The sequence below is a fragment of the Rattus norvegicus genome, chromosome 14 (assembly GCF_021556685.1).
Source record: "Rattus norvegicus strain SHRSP/BbbUtx chromosome 14, alternate assembly SHRSP_T2T, whole genome shotgun sequence".
Taxonomy (NCBI): domain Eukaryota; kingdom Metazoa; phylum Chordata; class Mammalia; order Rodentia; family Muridae; genus Rattus; species Rattus norvegicus.
Window position 1 is genome coordinate 7,648,076 of NC_141547.1, and position 23,992 is coordinate 7,672,067.

Sequence of the window (23,992 nt, forward strand, 5' to 3'; positions counted from 1 at the left end):
CTGCACACAGACGTTCCTCCCGATCTTTGTAGAGAAGGTGCCTGTGTCTGCAAACCATGAGAGCCTTCCACCCGTTCACTCCTCAGGCCTTCTCTCTTCCTGTGGGGTGGCAGGTCTGAGCTAGGAATCCTGTGTCATTTAAGAACATTTTGGCTTTGAGTAGAACTAGGAGAACGTAGCTTTGCGGGCATGGTATTCAACATACTTCCTTTCTTTAGTTGATTTAGGGACGTTCTTACTGACCCAAGATGGCCCACATTTCATGTAGAACGTTTTTTAAGCTGATGGAATGATTTTGTAGTATTTTATAACTCAAAAAAATATTTAGATGAGGGAGTTTAGCACAGAGAAAAAGAAGTTAACTATTCCTGACCTTGAAAGGTCACAAGAAAGGGACCATTGAGGGCAAAATCTAATTGGACTTCTCTTGTAGAGGAGACCCTGGTGCAGCAAAGCATGGGGCTAGAATGGGCTCAGAGGTCACAGTTAGGGCTTCATTTCTGGAGCTGATAGTCTAGAGTGGGCTCAGAGGTCACAGTTCGGTCATTTCTGGAGCTGATTGTCTAGAGTGGTGGTTCTCAACCTTCCTAACGCTGCAACCCTTTATTGCAGCTCCAATGTTGTAGTGACCCTAACCTTTTGTTGTTGTTGATATTTCATTACTGTAATTTTGCTAGTGTTACAAATTATAATATGGATATCTGTGTTTTCCAATGGTCTTTGGTGACCCCCTAAGAGGTCCTGACCCACAGGTTGAGAACTGCTGGTCTAGAGTCTTCTGTTATAAGCAAGATTTCAGAAAGTTTCTGCCAATTGGATGTAGCTAAAGATACTTTCAAATCATGATTTACACTATTTGAACATCTCCTCCTTGTATATAAAATGGAAACAATTTAACAGTCACTTCACCTCAGCTATTTTGTCAGTGCCTTTTACAGTAGAAAACTGTATAGAAAACTATATTGTCAGTGCAAATAAAGAACTAAATTAAATCAGAAAGTTAAAACTTCCAGTTGTGGTGGTGCATAGCTTTCATTCCAACACTGCAGAGGCAGTAGGATCTCCGTGAGTTCCAGGCCAACCTGGCTTACATACTGAGTTTCAGGATAGCCAGAGCTGTATGGAGAACCCTGTCTCAAAAAGCTGGGGGGGGGGGGGGGAGCGGGAGCTGAAGTACTAACCACGAAATGGCAGTGCAGTACTGCTATTTATCCTGATTCGAGCAGAATCAAAAACAGAAGGAAGACTAGAGTGAGTATTTTTTAAGGGAGTTCTCTTTAACACATACCTAAACCCTAGATGTCCTTGTAACATCCCTAAGAGCAGTGGTCCTGGTGTCCTGAGTGCCCAGCACCCTCTCTAAAGCTGAGTGGTATTTGGTCTCACGGTTCCTATCCTGCCCGCCGTCACAGTTCTGGCCTGCATTCTCTGCTTTCCTTTCCGTTTAGATCTTAGTAAAACTCTGCAGTTTCGTTTCTCCGGCGGAGGAGCTGGCCCAGAAGGACGACCTGCAGCTTTTATTCAGTGCAATAACCTCTTGGTGCCCCCCCTATAACCTGCCGTGGAGGAAGAGCGCGGGGGAGGTCCTCATGACCATCTCGCGCCATGGGCTGAGCGTGAACGTGGTAAAGTACATACATGGTGAGGACCACATTGTCTTCCTTCTTTCTCTTGTCACCTCTAGGTTGCCCAAAGGTTGGCCTTTCGGTTAATTAATTATGCATAAAATTTGACAGGTCTGGTTTGGCTGAGGCAGGGAAATGGAGGATATAAGTTAAAATTACTTCTTCATTGTGTGAATGCCCAATTTTAATTTGGTGTAGGTTGTCATTGACCAATCCTTCCTCTACCAAAAGAAGCAAGTATTTCCAATTGCTGTAATTGAAAGGACCAGGATTGGTGCGGGGCACCAAGTATACAGCACTAAGGAGATTTATTTGCCCCAAGGGACAGAGGGCAGGGGATGAGAAACAAATACAGGAGAGAGAGGATGAGGGAGACCGGAAGGGATATTTGCCGCTGCCTCTGAATTGACAGGAGACAGATGCGGCCCAAAGGCAAATACATGGTGGTTTAAAAAGGGAAAAAGAAACCCGTGTTAGGACAAGTGTTTGATTTTGATTGGGCATGTTAATTAGATAAGCCAAAGGAAGCTGTTGATTGCTGGCCTTCGTATTTTCATAGCTGGACCTTGGTAGTCAGCTCAGGAAGAGGAACTCGCCAATAAGGAACAGACTTTGGGGGCTAGTTTCAGGAATGTAATCTGGTGGTTTTTAGCAAGGCGGAGGGAATGGAGGAAGGACCAGGCCTGCCCCAGCCGTGTGTGCCATGGTTGGACCTGTTAGAACCCTTCAGTTATTGCCAGTGTTTCCGAAGCTATTTCAAAAATAACCAGGTATTCTTTCTTGTGCAAAATAGATAAAATAGGTGGACTTTAAAAAATACATCATTAAAGAGAATCTACCTAATGTATACATACTATCTTTTGTCCTTTGAGATGCTCACGTGAGTGGTAATTGCTATAGCTTCTCAAATGGTTTACTTGTTTTGCACTGATACACATATATACCAAAGTGTCCTAAAAGTTTTGAATTAACTAATTGTTTTCTTCTACATGTGGGAAACCTAATACACCAGTGAAAAAAAGGTCAAAACAATTTGGTAGTGAGCAGTGATTTAGATTTGGTTTAATAATGACATCAAAGCGTAATGGAAGATCTTTGATAAGAGCTTGTTCTCAGCACTCTCCTGTGTCGAGCCTAGAGCCTGCCCAGGAATCTGAAACTTTGTTTGCCCTTAGAATAATGAATATGTATTTACCTTGCGCCGTGTTATACATACATTAAGACTTGATGCTTCAGTAAGCACCCTTTCTCCTCAAGCAGTGGACATAGATAATACATGCGTAATTTTTCATTCTTACAGAAAAAGAGTGTTTGTCTACGTGTGTTCAGAATATGCAGCAATCAGACGACCTGTCTCCCCTCGAAATTGTTGAAATGTTTGCGGGACTCTCTTGTTTCCTCAAAGACTCCAGTGATGTTTCCCAGACACTTCTGGATGATTTTCGGATATGGCAAGGATATAATTTTCTTTGTGACCTCTTGCTCAGGTAAACCCCTCAACTTAAGGATACATTTTAAACTTTTGATGGAGACTGTGATAAAATCAGAAGAAATCAGTAAACACTTATTTAGTACATTCTCCGGGGTCTTGTTGGCTTCGTTCCCCTTTCACTCCCAGTTTCCTCCAGAGGACAGGAAGAGAGTTTTGAGTGAGCCGGTCAAATGCAGAGCTCAGTGCTGAATCTAAGCCCAGACAGGAGAGCAGAGTGACCTCTTTCCCAGGAACCAGGGAAATGGCCGGAGAACAAGTTAGCCTGGCTCTCAAGTGTGGACTTCTGATCAGTTACAGTTTTGCTTTTTTCATTTTATACTACTAACTCTGTGTGTGTGTGTGTGTGTGTGTGTGTGTGTGTGTGTGTGTGTGTAAGAGAGTTTGAGTTTTTTTTATTTTTTTTTTTTAGTTTTTTTTTTAGTTTTTTAATTTTTGAGATTTCATTTGAGTACTGCATTTGGGTTACACACACCCCACTCCCACCCCTCATGCTTCCCCCTTACTCCTCTCAAGTTTATGGCCTCTTTAATTATTGTTATACGTATAAAGCCTGGTTATTTTTAGTAAGTTAATGGCAAGAACGACCATGCAGAGACCTCACAAGTGTGTGCATACGACAAATTAGTCACCGCTAAATGTTTTGCATCCTTTTCTAGACCCAGTACCTGTGTTCATATTTTGCAGAAACTGTAGCATCTGCCGCACTAGCCTTCCCTTGGACGCTCATAACCTTTAAAACATTTGCCATCTTGTAACTTGCAGCTTACTCCCACAGTAACAGTTTATCAAGCAGTGCATTCTGTTTGCTGCTGGCTAATATCAGTGCTTCCCCATGTACGTCCCCATCCTCGAGAGAAGGCGAGTGAGCATCACCACCACATAGGATTGGTGCGTTCCAGTGTACATGATCCTAGGTCCATAGCGGCACAGTCCAACCTTTCATCTGTGTGAGAGACTAGGATTCTTTTTTTTTTTTTTAATTTTTAAAAATTTATTTATTTTTACACTCCAGATTTTATTCCTTTCCTGGTCTATCCCCTGACAATTCCACAGCTCATACCCCACCCCTACCCCATGTCTCCACAAGGGTGCCCCCCCCCACTCCACCAGACCTCTAAACTCCCTGAGGCCCCCAGTCTCTTGAGGATTAGGTGTATCTTCTCTGGCTGAACCCAGACCCAGGAGTCTCCACTGTATATGTGTTGGAGTCCTCACCTCAGCTGGTGTATGCTGCCTGGTTGATGATCCAGTGTCTTAAGAGATCTCAGGGGTCCATGTTAATTGAGACTGCTGGTCCTCCTACAGGGTTGCCCTCCTCCTTAGCTTCCCCAGCTTTTCCCTACTTCAATCACAAGGGTCAGCAGCTCTGTTCATTGGTTGGGTGCACATATCTGCATCTAGAGAGGAAGTCCATTAGCATATTAGCTGCTATCGCCATGGTTGGCTCTGAGTGATATCAGAAGCATGTTTCAGAAGGAGAGCTTCTGTAGACACAGAGCGCATATTTAATACTTAAATGGGAAAGAAACAGGAGGCTATACCATTGTGAATATGGTAGGAAAGTGAGCAGCGTAGAGACTGACTTTACTTGAGAAACCACAGATGCATGCTCCCCAGCCTTGTCCTCAAATGTGCATAAGCATTGTTACTAAAGAGGCTTGGGTGTAGAAGAGTCTGGGACGAGTCACTGATTGGCGGTGTGGGAGGACTTGGAGGTGAGAGTTGGGACGGACATGGTCACACACACAGAATCTGTGAAGATCTCAAACAATACTTAGGAAGCACACTGGCACGGAAAACTTGTCATGAACTCGTCATAAATTGCATCATAGAGCTGACTGTGTCTTTTCTCCATTCCCAGTGTTTTGCATTTCCCAAGTTTATATGGATGAGAACTACTAATCTATAGTAAGGAAATCTTATCCTTTAAGAGAATGAGACTCTTTTAAACATTTTAAGCCATAGTAAAAGTCACATCCTCATGCATTCACGACCTCAGAGGGCCACTTATGACCTCAGGCTGGCTGCTCTCATGACCTCAGACAGGTCTCTCATGACATCAGGCTAGCTGCTCATGTGACATTGGTTGGGCCTCTCATGTCCTTAGAGGGCCTCTCATGATCTCAGAGAGCCTCTCCTGTCCTCAGGGCCTCTTATGACCTCAGGCTGGCTGCTCACATGACCTCAGATGGCTACTCTGAAAAAGTCAGCTCAGCTCAGAAGCTTGCTTTGGGTTCTCAGAGCTTCAGATGGCAGTGTCCCCTCCACAGACACATGCAGCACACACAGCTCTTAGAACTTACCATAAATTTTATTTCAAACATTGTCTGCCAAGAAAGTGTATTTACAAAAGCAAGCAAACCATCTTTGTACCAAGGTTAGTGGCTTACTTATTGGTGACAGAACTTCAATGCCATGTTTATTGATCTGGGTACCTTCCAATTGCATCATAATGCAGAATAATAGGATTTTTAGATTGTTTTTTAAAAAGTATATATTTATATGAGAAAAATATAAGATACTTCTGTAAGTACTTTATACAATAATTATAGAATCTGAAATTGACAGTTCTGTATCAGATTTAAGACTATCAACAGAAGAGAAAGAGACTCTGAATCTAACTTTTTCTAGACTGGAACAAGCGAAAGAGGCAGAGTGCAGAGATGCCTTGAAGGATCTGGTGAGCCTGGTGACCTCTCTGACCACCTATGGGGTCAGTGAGCTGAAGCCAGCTGGTGTCACCACAGGGGCCCCCTTCCTGTTGCCTGGATTTGCAGTACCTCAGCCAGCGGGCAAAGGTGAGTTTTTTCCAGCTCTGTTCTGATTCTGAGCTTCTAGAAGTGGAGAAGGAAGGGATTTACTCCTTGTGTGCATTACCCTCTGAACGTGATTGACATTTTTCCTCAAAGTTCATGCTTAGCCTGTAGTAGGGCTTCCCCAGTGTTTACTCTGATAGACCAACAGTGAAAACACTGTTTAACATTATTAAGACAGGTGAGATTTGTGTTCTATTCATGCATTTGAAGCATGTTGTCATGTGGATCTACCTCCTTGGATGTTGACTCCTGTGCCTGTCTTCCTCACCATAGGGAAAGCAGTATTTCATTTAGAGCCCTGCAAGCCTAAGACAAGTCACATTGTTTCATTTACCTAAGACAAGTTACATTGTTTCACTTACCTAAGACAAGTTATATTGTTTCACTTACCTAAGACAAGTTACATTGTTTCACTTACCTAAGACAAGTCACATTGTTTCACTTACCTAAGACAAGTTACATTGTTTCACTTACCCAAGACAAGTCTCATTGTTTCACTTACCTAAGGCAAATTACATTGTTTCATTTGCCTAAGACAAGTTACATTGTTTCATTCAGGTCAGGGAATAAACTTTCTTACAATTTTCCTACATTTTTCTAGCATTTTGATCCTCCTGTAGTGAGGCTCAAACTTCCTTACAGGAAAACTTCTTCTGTAATTAAGAACACCTAATTATGAGCATAGTGGCAAACAATGGGAGATGGAGGCAGGGGCATGATGAACTCTGGGTCAGTCTCAGCTACACAGCATGTTTGGGGAATTACATGGACCCATCCCAGAATAACAAATTAGTGGCATAAGAATGTTAAGAATTGATTGGCTTTTTTAATGCAATAATAACCAGTCTTCAAAATGTGACTGTAGAGCCCTCTAACAGTAGTTCCTGTTGTTTGGTACTCATTAAGGATTTGATCGTGTTGAACCCATGTAAAACTTAACAGAAATACCAACAAGTAGTTTACATTTCACAATAAAGTCTACTTATTTTATGAAATAGCTCTCTTGGTAAATGTGAGTGGATGGAGAATTCAACTCACTGCTGTGCCGTGCTGTGCCATGCCTTCAGAGCCCAGGTTGACCGGTTAAGAGGTCCTCTGAAATACATGTAGGCTCTCACACATTCAGAGTTCTAGAACACAGTAATCTGTCCAAGATCTAAAACCTCGAGTGTTTCACTTAACTGTTTCTGTGAGCTGATAGAAAGATGGCTCCACAGGAGCCAGCAAAATGGCTCCCCAGTAAAAGAAACTTGGCGTGCAAGTCTAGCAATCTGAGTCCATCCCCAGAACCAGTCAAAGGTTGGAGAAGAAAATCTATGTTGTCTGTAAACATAACTTATATTCTCCTGATGTAATTGGCATCTCCATGTCTCCGACTGCTAACCTAGGCCTCATTCTGGAAGCCTTTACAATGCAGTCTCATCTAGGCCTAGAATGTTTTCAGCCTAGGAGACTTACTGCTGAATCAGCTCACCCCTTCCTAGTTCTTTCTGAGCTCTGGTCGGCTGGTCAACTCAGCTGTTCTAACTCAAACTCCTCTCTATGTTGATTAATTCACTCTGGCTTCTCTTTTGGCCTCTTCTGAACTGCTCTGCTTGGCCTCATGCTAACTGTGGCAATCTGCTCTAATCTTCTGGCTCCTTCTCATTCTCCAGCTCATTCTGTCTTCACCTGTGTCTAGCTTGTTTTCTCTACAACTTGTCTCTGTACAACTCTCTGAGTAAAAACTGCTTCCTTTCTTTCTTTCTCTCTCCCCCCCTCGAAAGTAGCTTCCCTTTTCTCTCGTGTGAGAGTCAGGCATATCCTATTCTGTCAAATGTTTCTCTGATTTTTTCTGCCACTCACTAAGACATCACTTTGAAACATAGGTGCTTCCTTCTACAAACTAACTTTACCTTCATTGTTTGGGGTTAAAGGTATATACTAAGATCATGTCTGCATTCCAAGTAGAGGAATTGTAGGTGTTTGCTAAGGCTGAGCCACACTACTAGAAACAGGTTTTTCCAGGAAAGAACACAATTACATGGTTCACGGTGTGATCAAATGTCCTGCAACAGTTGTCCCCTGACCTTCATACACATATTGTGGCTCGCACAGTCAACATGTACACATAGCCACATGCACATGCACACATGAACATGCATGTGCATACCAGAAATGACAGTGATATAATATAATAAATAGTTTAGCAGAAAGCATGGGTGTGCAGGAGTCTCTGTGGAATGCAGACTGGGAGTCCTTCAGGCGATGTATGTGGGTCACATGACCATGTTTTCTATGCCTAGTGTTTTGAAGAGCCAGGTTAGTTTCCATGGTTGTTTACAGCAGTCTCTGTCCCTCCCAGCAGTGGTCAGCATTCTTCTCTCCCCACAAATGCATCACCATTTATTGTCTCACTGGGGATTCCTGTCCATCCTGGAGTTTGTAGAGCAGCCATCCTCAAACTCACTGACTTCTGCCCGCCTTCCCCTCCCAAGTGCTGGGCTCCCACACCTGACGCATTGGTTTTCTTGATGATAGCAATAAAGATTTTTCAAAGAGATGCAGTGACCAATAAGTGAAATGAATATCGGAATCGCTGTTCCACATTCTTAGCTTTACGTTTCTAGTTCCATTGTCTGCCTAAGCCTGAGTTTTAGCTGACTACAGATAATAAAAAGTATCTTCTCAAAAGAAATCGAATATGACTGTGTTTTGTACTTCCTATCCCCAAGATGTATTAGTATGTTATAAGTGAAAACTGAACTAATATATGCTCTGAAAATTGGGGAACTTTAATAATTTTTTTTTTCAGAAATGTCCATGCTGCCTACCATTTCTGAGTGACTTTTGACCCATGGTGTACTTTTCTAGTTCACGTTTTACTCCCTTTCTAGAATGTTGTTTATTGTATAAAGTTCAGTGTTAATTTTGTCACTTCATAAGATGTAATGCTAATATTGTGGGCCCAGGGACAGTTTTTATAGAAAAAAAAAAAAACCATTTGTTTTAATGTGCTTCAAATCCAACTTTCTTTATAATTATCATTATTAAGTTTTCTCACAGGACCTATATGAGAAGATGTTTGATTGTTCCGTATGATGTGTTTGAAAAGCAAGTTTAAGGACGGCACTAGTGGCCATAGGTTGTCCTGGCATATGTGTGTTTTCTATGAAAATCCCTGTGTTGCCATCACACAGGAGACCGCGAAAGAGCACACGTCCCCCTCTTACTCACAGCCTGCTGTGCACATGCTGCCTCTTGTCTGACTGAGAGCAAGCGCTCCTCAGGCACGGTCAGTCCACCATCTTGTAAACTGTTTCCACAGTCAGGAGGCTGGATGTCTGTGATGCATTTTCATTCTCAGGCAGTAGTTGTCAAGAAACGGTATTATTAAAATATCCATCACGGCGCATTGAACGTTTGATTGGTTCTAGTTATTTTTAACGATTTGAACTCGATGAAGAAAAATAAGATCTTACCTGAAAATGGGGACATTGTCTTACTACATTCGCTAGATGGTGACACTCATGGCTCTTGACCGTGATTAAACGTGGCATAGCACCCACTCGTGTCCCTGCTTTCTGTTTTAGGTCACAGTGTGAGAAACATCCAGGCCTTCGCCGTTCTTCAGAACGCATTTTTAAAAGCAAAAACCAACTTCCTTGCCCAGATCATCCTGGACGCCATCACGGACATCTACATGGCGGACAGCGCTAACTACTTCATCCTAGAGTCCCAGCACACCCTGTCGCAGTTTGCAGAGAAGATCTCTAAACTCCCGGAAGTGCAAAGCAAGTACTTCGAGATGCTGGAGTTTGTCGTCTTCAGCCTGAACTACATCCCCTGTAAAGAGCTCATCAGCGTCAGCATCCTGCTCAAGTCCAGCTCTTCGCACCACTGCAGCATCGTGGCGATGAAGACCCTCCTGAAGTTCACAAGGCACGACTACATATTCAAAGACGTCTTCAGGGAGGTGGGCCTGCTGGAGGTCATGGTAAACCTTCTGCATAAGTACGCGGCCCTCCTGAAGGATCCAGCTCAGGCGCTCGGTGAGCAGGGTAAGCACTTCCCCGGTTGACGCTCGGTTTGGGAAGCGGGTCAGGGAGCTGCTGGGGCTGAGGCAAGCCTGGGCTGTGTTCATCCGTCTGTCCATGTGTGAGCGTGCTGTGTTCAGTGAGTATTTCCAGCATTAACTTTTCCTTCACCTTCTGTTAGGGCATTGGGTAAGGGGAGCCTAGAATTATGTTACGGTAGCGGAAGGGAGTAAGGGGGAAGCATGTATGGTCTTTGTGATTGTGTTTATTACTTTTTATAATTAAGTACAATTAAACGTGGGTATCTGAAAGTACTTTTCATTAAATTTTGAGAGCAAACATGTCCATTTAGGGATTCTTCATAAACACCGTCGGATGCCTTTTTGATAAACATGAGTAGGGCCCTAATGTATCTAGCCATTCGTAAGTTTTCATTGTGAGCTGATTTAATTGTGAATTAGTGCCTGTTGAACAGACAGCTGATTCATAAGCAGCTTCCTCTTAAACTTGATAGTTCTCTGCTTGGCCTCTGCGGATAGACTCCCTGTGAGGGATGCATTTAACCGTGTCTGGCATTTTCATTTTGAATATTTGTTACAAAATTAACTCCTCCCGCACTAAAATAAAGAACTGTTAACATCAATTTGAGCATATTTTGGGCAGGCGCTGGACATGTGTTATTTTCAAGGGTGTATTATTAGCATCTGTGATAGGGAGAAAGTAAGTGTTAAAGGCACAGTAAGGAGAGTAGTAATCCAAGTGGCACTGGCTGAAGAGCAGCGCTTTTATCATGTGGGTCTTTGAACCTGTTTTCTAGGGGACTCAAGAAACAATAGTTCAGTTGAAGACCAAAAGCACTTGGCTCTGTTGGTGATGGAGGCCTTGACTGTGCTGCTTCAAGGGTCCAACACAAACGCAGGTGAGCAGAAAAGCCACAGGCCAGAGCTCCAGGAGTGGGTCTGCTTGTCTCCTAAAGCTTCTGTCACTGAAGGAAAGCAGTGGCTCAGGAATGGTACAGTCATTCAGTAATGGTTCAGCCGTTCTGTAATGGAGGTTATCCAGTAATTATACAGTTGTTGAGTAATAGTACAGTCATTCAGTAATGCTACAGTCATTTTAGTAATGGTACAGCTGTTTAGTAATGGTCCAGTCACTCTGTAATAGTACAGTTGTTGAGTAATAGTACAGTCATTCAGTAATGCTACAGTCATTCAGTAATGCTACAGTCAGTCATTTTAGTAATGGTACAGTCATTCAGTAATGGTACAGTCATTCAGTAATGGCACAGTCATTCAGTAATGGTACAGTCATTCCGTAATGCTATAGTCATTTTAGTAATGGCACAGTTTGTTCAGTGTTGCAGGGAGTTTGCTAACTTCTTGGTATTCCCAGTGGCTGCTGCACCCACCCAAGAACTCTCTGGATTAGTGAAAGACAAGCAGACACACACACACACACACACACACACACACACACACACACGTCAATTAACTTTGATATGCCTTAATAGTTGGGCATCTCCCGGCTGCTAGCCCATTCTCCTGTCCAACTTTGCTGAGTCAACTTGCTGCGTCAGTATTTCATCTCTGCTGCCCCAGACCCTGTTGGGGAGTGGCTCTAAGGGCCACTTATGGGATTCTTACATGTCCTGTGCCTCTTATGTCTCATCCCCAGTCTCAGAGTCATGGAGATTCTCCCTCTTCCTCTCTCCCACTTCCTAGCCCAGGCAAATATAAAGATTCTGTCCCTCTCTCTCCACCCAGCCATAGGCTGTTGGCTCTTCAGTGAGCCATCAAAAACCAATTGGGGACAAGGACCTTCAGCATTTTACAAGCAAACATGGGAATTCCCATGTAATTTGGAAATCCATTAAATCAAGTCCCCAACAGTTTGGTAACAGTCCAGCAATGGTACAGTCGTTCAGCAATGGTACAGTCGTACCCTAAAAATGAGATCTTTGGTCAGCAAAATCTGTAATGCTGTTACTGCCTTAAAATATTTTATTGCTTTGTATAGCATTTTTCTTTGAGATTTATATAGAATAGTTCTATAGTATAATGTATTTTCTAAAGTTATATTGTGTACTCTTGTTCAAACAATTGCCTTATCAATCAAATCTAAAATACTTATTTATAGCTGTGGGTCATAGGTGTGACACATCAGGATTTTAAGCCTAGCCCCTAGGAGGTAGAGATAGGCAGATATCTCTGAGTTTGAGGTCAGCCTGGTCTACACAGACAATAAACGCCAGCCAGGGCTACATAGCAAGACCCCATCTCGAAAAAGCGAAAACGAGCCAAAAATTCTAGGACCATCTGTTCAGTACAAGCTGAAGGAAGTGAGCTCAGGTGAGTGGGCAGGCTTATCCCGGAGACTGAGGGCAAGGAAGAGGATTAGAGTGTGTGTGAGGGAAGCCATGGGAGAGTGAGGAGGGAGGGAGGGGGAGAGAGAGAGACAGAGACTGTGTGTGTGTGTGTGTGTGTGTGTGTGTGTGTGTGTGTGTGTGTGTAGCCATGGGTGAGTGAGCAGGAGGAGAGAGAGAGAGAGAGAGAGAGAGAGAGAGAGAGAATGTATGTGTGTGTGTGTGCGTGTGTGCATGTGAAGCCGTGGGTGAGCAAGCAGGGGGTTGCATGAATGAACCTAATGTAATTGTAGGCCTGTTGGTGGGAACAGAGAAACCCGCCTTCTACATAGTAACATGCATTGTGTCGCAGCTGGCAGAAAGCTCACAGTGACGAAGAGAGAGGTGCATCCTGAGAGAGATGTAGTACGTTGTTATGTAAGTGATTATCGGCAGTACAGTGGTGGCGAGTGCCGAGGCCTGGCTGTTCGCTTGACTGTCTTTATTGGAACAAAGTAGGAAGAAAGCCCCAGTTTTGTGGGTGATGGAATGTGTAAACAACAGTAACAATACGGACAAAGCTGGAGTGGAACCGAGATATATTGTAAGGAGGAGGGTAAGAACCACATGTAAGAAATACAGATGGGTGCGACCTGACTTGAGCTGGTTCCTTAGAGACTGAGTGGGGGTCTGCAGTGACTAGAACAGACTTCTGCCCAGACACGTGACCCCGTGCTGTCGGCTACCGGCTGTGACTGTGGATTAAGTAACACACAAGGAAGGCTCACCCCACGGCCGATGTCGTCTGTTGTAGAATTTATCTTTTGGGTTGTAGCGTTGTCCCTTATTTCCTTGTAATTTTCCCACTTTTTTTTTTTTTTTTGGAGCTGGGGACCGAACCCAGGGCCTTGCGCTTCCTAGGCAAGCGCTCTACCACTGAGCTAAATCCCCAACCCCTTTCCCACGGTTTTTAAGTTGTTTTTCTCCTCTCCACGGTTTCAAAAGCAGATCTCACGTTTCTGGACAGATCTCGATTATGGGGGTGGAGAGGGGTGTCATTCATATGAAAATCTGACTGAAGGGCATTGCAAGGTGCCTGCCTATAAAATCTTGAGATGTTCTAGCAGTGGTCACGGTGACTAGCACTAATTGTACGTTAAAGCTGTAGACAGTGTCTGTGTAGTTCCCGACATCCTCCGGTGCAGTTTGTACATTGTGATATGAAAAGTTAAATAGCCGTGCTGGGCTTTCAAGCACTTTTCTTGAGTTACTGTTCCTACAGAAGCAGTCGAATTGTAATTGACCCCACCTGCCCCGGATGTTCTAACCTGAACCTCTGACCCCTTCAGGAATATTCCGAGAGTTTGGCGGTGCAAGGTGCGCTCACAACATTGTGAAATACCCGCAGTGCCGACAGCACGCCCTGATGACCATCCAGCAACTGGTGCTCTCTCCCAATGGGGAGGATGACATGGGCACTCTCCTGGGGCTCATGCACTCAGCCCCACCCACGGAGCTGCAGCTGAAGACCGACATCTTAAGGGTACGTGTGACAAATACGCCTGCTTCCTCACTGTTAAAGTCCGGGGTCCTTTGGGAATTACGGGGACTTAGTTTCAACAAGGACATTCTTTCCGAGATTTAGCGTTCGTCACGTTTGTGTGTTTGGGTGTTTTCCACGTGTCAGTGTGCGGTGTTAACTGGGTGCCAGTGAAGGCCAGAGGCATAAGAGCCCATGGAGCTGGGACCGGAGGGCCGAGTGAGCTGCCGGGAATCAACTCTGGTCATCTGTAAGAGCAACACATGCTTTAACTGCAGCCTGCAGCCTGCCAAAGAGAAAATCCCAAAGTCCAACACAGCAAAGCCCCCATCCATCTGTATGCATTTGTGTCTGGAGAAAAGTCATTCGTGTCTTCCAGTGCGTGAGCTCCTTCTAGGCATTGACGTTCAAAGCAGCTGCCCTGCTCATCCGAATCGTGGAATTGCTAAAAGCTAAATATGTATGTTATCATTGCTCAGGTACCAAGCAGCCAATGTTATGCATACACGAAACCTGTTACGTGATGCTGTATGTACATGGTTATGCATCTCCGTGTCCATAGTAGGCCCTTGTAAGTATCTAATGGTGCCCTTCGAGGTTAACGTACCCATCGATCATCCCACGCCATGGCAAGCTTGCAGAGCAGTTAGGGCACTGATCTGCAGAGCAGGAAGGTAGTGTGAGCTCGGCTGGCTTCCCCTGCACAGGGCCTCTACCTGCACTCTCTGCTGAGCCGTCCTTCCTCCTAGGATCTGTGCACGTGAGTCTCCTCACGTTGCTGGCACTGTCATGTGGGACATTTCTAGAGCCAACTGAAGTTAAACATCTCTCTTTTAATTTGTTCGAGAAAAACATCGTAATTATAACAGCAGCTAACGCTGTTCCCTGTGTGTACATTTTGTTCTATACATTCACACGCATCCATGCACATAAACCTCTTTGTTAATGAAGGTAGGTGCTATTCATGTGCCTGTAACATTTTACTTATTTAATTTGATTCATTTCCTTGCAGTCCCTTGCAGTCTCTATGCTAGAGAGACCTTGTCCCTGAGACCCTCCCTGTGGTTTAGACGCTCTCACCTGAAGCTCAGCTTCAGTAGACATCTGACGTGTGAGTCTAGTGGTGGAGGATGAGGTTGGGGCACGGCGAGGCACAGAACTGTGTGTTTACCTTCTGCGGTGTGAGTAAGGAAGTTTAACCGAGAGTCTCACCGGGCTTTCTCTCGAAACCTTTGGCATTTAAATGACATCTGCCGAAACCAGAGGAGTCACTAAAACTCTTGTTGTCATTAACTTACTGATCCATGATTTCTAAATACGATTTCCATCCTAGGCTGCCACCACGTCCTCAGAGAGTGGGACAGTGGGAGCGTTAGAACTGAGGCAGATGAGACAGAGTGAGCCCAGAGCTTCCCATTTAGACAGAGAATAGGGAAGAGCAGAGCAGGGAAGTCAGGAAATGCACGAGGCAGTGGGCACAGGCAGCGTAGCAGAGCCACTATGCTCAGACACAGGGGATAGGAGGGGATTCCCTTGCTTTTCCCTCTCTCTTCTGTAAAGATTTATTTATTTTATGTATATAAGTGCTCTGTTTCCCCATACATCATAAGAGGGCATCAGGTCCCATTACAGATGATTGTGAGCCCACATGTGGTTACTGGGATTTGAACTCAGGACCTCTGGAAGAGCAGGCAGGGCTCTTAACCACTGAGCCATCTCTCCAGCCCCAGTAATATGGTGACCTCCTGTCCAAGTACCATCCAGTCCCAGCCCTGCTCAGCTTACGAGATCAGGCGAGATTGGGCATGATCAGGGTGGTATAGATGGAGCTTCCCGAGCTGCATCTTACCACACTAAAGCTGGTTAACCTAAGAGCAGCATTGGTCGCTGAAGCACTTTAGCCAGCGGGAGAGCTCCAAGCACCTTGACCTCACTCAGGACTTGAACCTCAGTGCTGGGAGGCAGTGGGGGATGTAGGGTCTCAACTCGAATTTCCACTTTGCTGTTTACAAAAGTGCCTCCCACAGACTCCAACAGCGTAGACCATAGATGTCTGCTAATTTGCTTTGCAGTGATGTCTGCGCAGACCTGAAATCTTATGCCCTTCATCGTCCCGCTGACACGTGAACTGCATGTGTTAGATTTGTGCCAAATCAGTGATACATAGTGGAATTCTCTCATGTCGCCCCGGGATCCAGATGTTATGATGAGTTTATTCTTCTCTGCTTGTTATCATGTATTGATTTAAGTAAGAGGCTCAGTGGCACTGCTTCTGGAGAGTTTTCCAGTAGTGACTGTTACTGTGGCAATGCCAACGGGTAGCAGTTCTGAAGATGGAGGAGACAGCCATGTCCCAGAGCAGTAACTCTCAGACTGAGAATCCACACCACTGTTCTCTAACCCATCCCGACTGGCCATATGGGTAACTCCGAACTCATCCCTGGTCATAGTCCATGCACAGGGGTGTCTCTGTCATGGATAAAACAGTCATGATGGGCTCAAAGTTCCTGTTCTTCTTGTGCCTTTCCTGTTAGACATGTTCACATGTCAGGTACAGTGTGCAGCACAGTAAGATGCTTGGAATCTGAAATAATCTATCGTGACTAATGTTCCATAGTGTGTGTATGTATGTATGTATGTATGTGTGTGTGTGTGAGTAAGTGTGTGTGTATGTGTGTGCGTGTGTGTGTATGTGTGTGTAAGTGTGTGTGTATATGTGTGTGCGTGTGTGTGTATGTGTGTGTGAGTAAGTGTGTGTGTGAGTAAGTGTGTGTGTGTATGTGTGTGTGTGTATGTATGTGTGTGTGTGAGTAAGTGTTTGTGTGTGTGTATGTATGTATGTGTGTGTGAGTAAGTGTGTGTGTAGGTTTGTGCGTGTGTGTGTAAGTGTGTGTGTATATGTGTGTGTGCGTGCGTGTGTGTGTAAGTGTGTGTGTATATGTGTGTGTGCATGCGTGTGTGTGTGAGTAAGTGTGTGTGTATGTGTGTGCGTGTGTGTGTGAGTAAGTGTGTGTGTGCGTGTATGTATGTGTGTGTGTGAGTAAGTGTGTGTGTATGTGTGTGCGTGTGTGTGTGTAAGTGTGTGTGTATATGTGTGTGTGTGTAAGTGTGTGTGTATGTGTGTGTATGTATGTGTGTGTGTGTGAGTAAGTGTGTGTGTGTGTGTGCGCGCGCGCGCGCGCGCGCGCGCGTGTGTGTGTGTGTGTGTGTGTGTGTGTGTGTGTGTGTGTGTGTGTGTTTGGTGAGTTCTAATTATCTCTGTCTTACTTCCTGAAAACCCTAACACAGGCAGGGGAGTAAGTGGCATAGTAAAAGTACTTTAATGTTGGAGCCAGACTTGGAATCCCAGCATTCCGGCTCTGTGACCCGCATTCACTCTCATAACTTTAAGATCTTTATAATGTTGACATGTCTGAACATGAACTGTAATTGTTAAAAAATATAATTTACGAAACCTGGCAACATACAAATGCTACCAAACACTTTTTAAAATGGAAATTCTTAGCAAAAGAGTGGAAGGCTCACACTTTGTGTCTTAGTAACATGCACAGATTATATAGTTTCTTTTAACATAACAAGTTAATAGTATGTAGTGAAATCTTCATCATTGTTGAAGTGGTGTGTGTCAGATGGACAGCTACTTACAGTATGTGCATTTATGTCTTGTATTGGCACATAACCTTATGTGGATGGTTACATGCAATGTGTGTAGTTATAACCCATGTTAGCACACGGCCTTTTCCAGATGGCTACACACACTGTATGCAGTTATAACCCATGTTAGTACATGGTGCTTCCCGGATGGCTACACACACTGTATGCAGTTATAACACATGTTCGCACACGGCGTCTCCTGGATGGTTACACACAGTGTATGTAGTTATAACCCATGTTAGCACACAGCCTTTCCCATCCTTGGGCTTCCCTTAGAAACATAATATTTGAAGAAAATGGATTTCTGAAATACGCTGGCTGCTGAGATTAAGGTGTATCTGGAATCTTGGTGTCCTAAGAGTAGGAACCTGGGTCAACAGATGTTCAGGACAAAACGATACTGTGATTAGATGCATTTGGGGAAGTGGAAGTTCCTGGGCTTACGCCCTCCCTTGGCCATCCACTTAACTCAGTGTAGAATCCTGATAATTTTTTAAAATATGGCCTTAGTTCTTCACCCAATGATGATGGTGATGATGGTGATGATGATGGTGGTGGGTGGTGGTGGTGGTGGTGGTGGTGGTGGTGGTTGAACAGCTGTTTTGAAAATCTAAAAGAACTCCAAACTCTAAAACTTAAGAAGCATTTAGTTCATGTGCATGTATGTCTGTGCACCACGTGCCTATGAGGCTGAAAGAGGAAGGATGCCGGATCCCCTGGTTACAGACAGCTGTGACTCCCCGTGTAGCACTGGAAACTGAAGTGCAGTCCTCTAAGAGTGCTCGTAACTGCTGAGTCAGCACTCCAGCCTCAAATTCTAGAGCTTTCTGATATGATGCCCCATGTAGAGAATCCCCTATGGTGGAGCTTTTTGTCATACATAAAAGTATTTACACATACATACACACACACACACACACACACACACACACACACACACACACGCACACAAGCACACATATTTTCTGTTCAGACTTCACTCCCATACACACCCATGGTCCTTACTCTGAAAACAGTTGAAGGAGTTCCTGGACCTAAGGCTCTTGGATAAGAAGCCCTCACTTTACATAACACTGCACTATTGGGCAAGTAACGTTGGCAGAGTGTGAGGGTTCCTAGTACTAGTGCCTTGCACACTTAATCGACAAGTTAGCATCAGATGGTGTCAAGTGGGTGACAAGCAGCCGCTTGATGGGACGGCTTGGTTATTAGGTCAGATGGCTGACTTGGGGTGGGGCCATTTTTTGATCCTTGGGTTCTAATCCTCGATAGAGAGACTGACTTCTAAGTCCTCTACCCTGAGAAACTGTGTGTCTGAATCAGAGCCCTCAGGTTTCGGCTGCCCTTCCTCATCTTCCCCCTTGGAATAACCCATGTGATAATCCACTGAGACACTCACAAGCTTTCGTGGTCGTGTGATACCAGACTACGTATTTTCCTTATGTAATACAATCGTTCTGCTAAGATTGAATTCATCATCTTTAAAAAGGTAAGTGAATAACAACTTGTTTTCCTTCTCTTCCCCTGCAGGCCCTGCTGTCCGTCCTTCGAGAAAGCCACCGTTCGAGAACCGTCTTCAGGAAAGTTGGCGGGTTTGTGTACATCACATCCTTGCTCGTTGCTATGGAGAGATCTCTGAGCTCTCCTCCCAAGAATGGCTGGGAGAAAGTGAACCAGAACCAAGTGTTTGAGCTCCTGCACACTGTGTTCTGCACGCTGACTGCCGCTCTGCGCTACGAGCCAGCCAACTCTCACTTCTTCAAGACCGAGATCCAGTACGAAAAGCTGGCGGATGCCGTCCGGTTTCTCGGATGCTTCTCAGACCTCAGGAAAATAAGTGCCGTGAACGTCTTCCCCTCAAATACTTCGCCTTTCCAGAGACTGCTGGAGGAAGGGGCGGTGCCCATGGACTCCGTGTCACCTACCCTGCGGCACTGCAGTAAACTCTTCATCTATCTCTACAAAGTGGCCACCGATTCTTTCGACAGGTACGGACCTGCTTTGCCTTCCGAATTGCAGGGCACGCTCAGCGCAGTCTGAGCATTAGACTCCAGTTAACTGGAAGGACCATGAAAAGCCGGTGACTCTTCTGGTTGCTTGAGGCCTGTCACTCCACTGGGGACCCTTCCCGTTGTCCAGATGCCGGTTTTGGAGCCAGGAGCCTGTGCCTGAGTGAATGTGCGTTCAGTTAGCACCCGTTACTGGGACAGCTTCTAGGCTGTTTTCTTTTGTGCCATGTTTCTTGTTCCCTACTCTCAGAAAACAGTAGGTGTGTGCGGACGGGTCCATCCTGGTCGTCCTCTGGAGAACATGGTTATTAGGATACATATTGCCAGGCGATAGCAGATAGCCTGTCATCACGCTTCGTATTTCATAGTCCCTGGACGGCGGCGTGCCTCCTTAAGAGGCCCGAGGTACTCATCGCAGGCAGGAGTCCGTCATTATCATTTACCTAGCCCTTCAGGAGGCCAGTGCTTGCAGGAGAGCTGCATGCCAGGCCGCCGTGCATTCGGGCCCTGAGGCATTGGATCTGCATGGTACCATCCGGGTCCTGGTCACCGTTCACTGATAATGGCCACATAGATATTTTCAGTGTGAGGTGAGGCATCCTGTGATGGAGAAGTTCGGGTTCCTCACAGGAGAGCTATTTTACCCGGGGTCATTTATTTTCACTGCTTGGACTACGATTTCAATTAATCTCCACTTTGGAGATAATGCAGTCATGCTCTGGTTTCTCCGGCTTAAGCGTTATCTTTTCTTTCATAGAGTAAGTGACTCTTTTTCTTTCCATTTCAACCATAAATAGACCAAGTAACAGGAGATACTCTAAATTGTTTCTTGTTTCTCGTCTTTCAGGTAATTCATAGTTTATGGGCAGCAGGATGTTGTATGGTACCAATGTGCTGTGTGCCGAAGGGATGGTGTGTGTGTGCTGCTGCTTTTCTCCTCTGGCTGCTGACCCCAGTCGGTACCCTTAGCTCTAGCCGCGTCTGTTTAACAAGGTCCATGTTAACACTGTAGGAGCGGCTCCCGCCTCCTCCGACCGCCTTTCCTATTGTAGTCGCTGCGTGTGTTCTGCCTGTGGTCCCCACTCCTGCAGAATATGGAAGATGTTTCTCATGACACTGACCCTGAGTCTCCCGTGAAACTAACCAGCTGCCGGCGGTGCTCTCTCCTAACCTCTAACCCGTGTCTGTTTTGTCATCTGTAGTCGCACAGAGCAGATCCCTCCTTGCCTGACAAGCGAGTCTTCTCTCCCCTCTCCTTGGGGGACACCAGCTTTGTCCAGGAAAAGGTACTGACCTCGCACGGGAAGGCAATCAGGATTGCCATGGGTTCCCTGTGCCTGCTTGTGGGTTGATGGACTGATTGTGCTTTGGGGCACAGGGCTCTGGCTGAGGTTTGCTTTGGGGCCTTAAAAAAAAAAAGATACTTTTCAAGTGTTGAGATTACTAATTTGAACTAGAGTATGTTGATAAAAATAAGATGTTTCTTCCATAAGAGTATGGGGACATACAGAATTCCTCGTTTATCCTTATTATGCAGATTTCACTGTTATTCGTAGAGCAGCTTTACCTTCTCTTAAGAATATTGTCCTGGGGTTGGGCGAGTGATCAGTGGTTAAGTGCTTGCCGCACACGTCTGGTGACCCGAGTTCAGATCCCCAGAGCTCTTGTGAAGCACGTGTCTGTAATCCCAGTGCTTAGGGGGGAGATGTGGAGCAGTGGCAGGAGACTGTCCAGAGAATTGTGGGCCACTCGCTTAGCACACACAGTGGTAAACAATGAGAGAAAGACCCTGCCTCAAACAAGGGGGGTGCAAGGACAGCTCCCTGAGGGTGCTCTGACCTTTCCACACATCACCCGGATACGCCTGTGCTCCTTCATGCACAAGCCATCCCACCACCCTCCTCACACAGCATGAACACACACCGGGACGCTGTGCCAAGAGAAGCTTGCCCTAACTGTAAAATCGCTTCTCTGAGACCCCCCGCTCTGCACTGCAGCTGGTGCTCAGCTAACCACTGCTCTCCTTCAGCGGAGGAATGACTTTCCCTGTAAAATAGGTAACCAGTGTGGCCTTCGTGCCTCGCTAAGTAGGCTGCTCCCCCTTTCTCATTAGGGACTGTTGGGGTTGTTCTTGCTTTTACTGTTACTGCAAAGTGAACTTCAGAGCCCCAGAATGTTTCTTTTCCCAGTCAGGTTTAACCAGTTGAGATTAGAGGCTGTCACAGAGACATGTCAAAGCTTAAGTTCTGAAAAAGGGAAAAGAAAAACCTAATAGGTTTTTAATTTCGTATATTCCATGAAAATGTATAAGCTGGTTCAGTTCATCGAACATCTAAATTTTATAAATCAAAAAAAGAAAGAAAGAAAATCAAGCCAGCAGTTGATAGGCCGAGAAAAGCTGAGATCCATTTCAGGGTCACGGCATCTAATATGATCAATCTCTGCAGCTGGCACTGCTGTTCCCTTCTGTCCTCCGCTGTCCCCATAGGCTACAGCAGTTCCTTAACCCTATACAAACATCTCCAGGCAGGGTTCATGAGGAGTGGATCCGAGAATCTGTTATGTTGTGGTTTTCACCCCATTGACAGTTGTTCAGATTACAAAACAAATACTATTGTAGACAGTGGGTCAACAGTATCATATGCTGTGTGTTGTTCCTGTAAGTTTAAAAGGCGTCAGATTGAAAATCTGGTTTGTAGGGAACACATACGGGCTTTTTCATCTTCTTGCCTGACAGATAAAGTCTAAGAACCACTTGTATTGTATAGGGTATGATAGATAACCTAGGTAGGGGAATGTACCCCACTTGACATGTGAAAGTTGAGCACACATGGAGATGGCTCCCCAGAGGGTTCAGGACCTAATTCCCTGGGGATACCCGGACCAACTAAACGCTATAGTAACAGGCATTGGGATGCGAGGATACTTTCTATTTTTTTTTTTTTTTTTTGTCGTAAATTTATACAGGGGCTTAGATCTCTTTGCAGTTAGTTAATCATGAGTAGCATTAAATAAATTCAGCATTGTTCAACATATTTGTACCCTCAATAACTTTTTCTTTTTTATGTGATACTATAAGTAAACAGGGCTCTGTATGTACCAAATTATTTTCTCTTAAAGCATTGAGCTTAAGCCAGCAAGCTGTAAAATAACTTTAATTTAAGCCTCATAGCTTTCTTTTGCAAATTGAGTATGGTAAGGACATGTAAGTTTTTGATATGACTGTGTTTATGGTCTCAAACAATTAGTAAACATTAGAGAAAGAATTCTATTTATGAGGTAGTTGAAACTACTAAAACTCCTGACTTTAAAATGACCACATCATAAGTGATAAAGGCCTATAATTTGCTGTGTCCCTAAACATTTAGTTCTTATATGCATTCACTGAAATTCAGAAAGTAGAAATCAACAGTCTAAAGAATGTATTTCCTTGGGGTTGGGGATTTAGCTCAGCGGTAGAGCGCTTGCCTAGCGAGCACAAGGCCCTGGGTTCGGTCCCCAGCTCTGGAAAAAAAAAAAAAAAAAAAAAAAAGAATGTATTTCCTTTAAAATTTCCCAGAAGAGTGGCTTATTTAAATGGTAAATGACGAGGAGGAAAGTGGGTCTGTATAGAGGTCTGTGTTTAGATCAGCAATGTGTTTTCATTGTTCGCAGTGCAACTGTCTGTAGAGATAGGGGGATTCGACTTAGAAAAAAGCCGTCCCTCAAGCAGCAAATGTATGTGAGCAGCCCTAATCCCCACGCTCCCCCAGTCTTACAGCCGGTGCCACCTCACTGTGTCCATGCTAAAATTAATGTTGCCCCACCCCGACTGCTTAGGATTAATGATGGCCACTTAGACACGCTCGGAAAGCACTTTCCCCCTGAGCCACATCCCTACCCTCTACAGAGTTACAGGTTGCCATTTAGGTCAGGTCACCCCCTCCTGAGTTATAATCAGGCAACTAATGCAGCATATTTATTCACACGTCCAAATATAGAGGGTTTTGAAATTAGAATTGCAGTCACTTAGTCACATTATTTCTAGAATTCAACAAATTACATCAGCTCCTGGGCATCTCTTCCTCTTGGCAGCACAGACAGGGTTTGTTAGCCAATGACAGACCAGCTCTGTATTGTGTTTGCACGATCTGTAGAACATTCTGACACTGACGAAGTCTACACTTGTGACCCTTGTCTTACATGAAAAACCTGGATTCTTCCCTGTGTTTAGAATAGGAAGAACCAGCCTGTCTGGTATTTAGGAAAGTAAAGGACGTGACTTTTCTGTCGTTTACAGCTCAAGAGACATACCAGGACAAAGCTACTATTGGTTGAGCAATATTGAGAGGAGAAGGCAGCCATAAAAGAGTCAGAACTAGATCTGTGTGGGGAAGACCACAGCCACTCAGTACCGCACACAGCCTTGAAATACTTAATACCATCAGCGTAGACTGAGTGTTTGACCATGTATTACCAAAACCAGAATGAAACTTCACTGTATGGGAATTTAAGTTGGA

The 23,992-nt window shown here is 44.8% G+C and overlaps 1 protein-coding gene across 15 annotated transcripts in view; it reads left to right on the plus strand.

Moving 5' to 3' along the window:
• Wdfy3 (WD repeat and FYVE domain containing 3) overlaps positions 1 to 23,992 on the plus strand; it is a 230,675-nt gene that overhangs the window by 109,104 nt on the left and 97,579 nt on the right. For 11 of the 15 annotated variants that reach the window (XM_087582838.1, XM_087582844.1, XM_087582840.1 and 8 more), the window contains 8 exon segments: positions 1,449 to 1,641; positions 2,926 to 3,112; positions 5,749 to 5,915; positions 9,506 to 9,973; positions 10,767 to 10,868; positions 13,640 to 13,833; positions 19,015 to 19,472; positions 20,696 to 20,779. In XM_087582838.1, coding sequence (XP_087438964.1) covers positions 1,449 to 1,641; positions 2,926 to 3,112; positions 5,749 to 5,915; positions 9,506 to 9,973; positions 10,767 to 10,868; positions 13,640 to 13,833; positions 19,015 to 19,472; positions 20,696 to 20,779 — 1,853 coding nt within the window. 15 annotated transcript variants of the gene reach the window in all.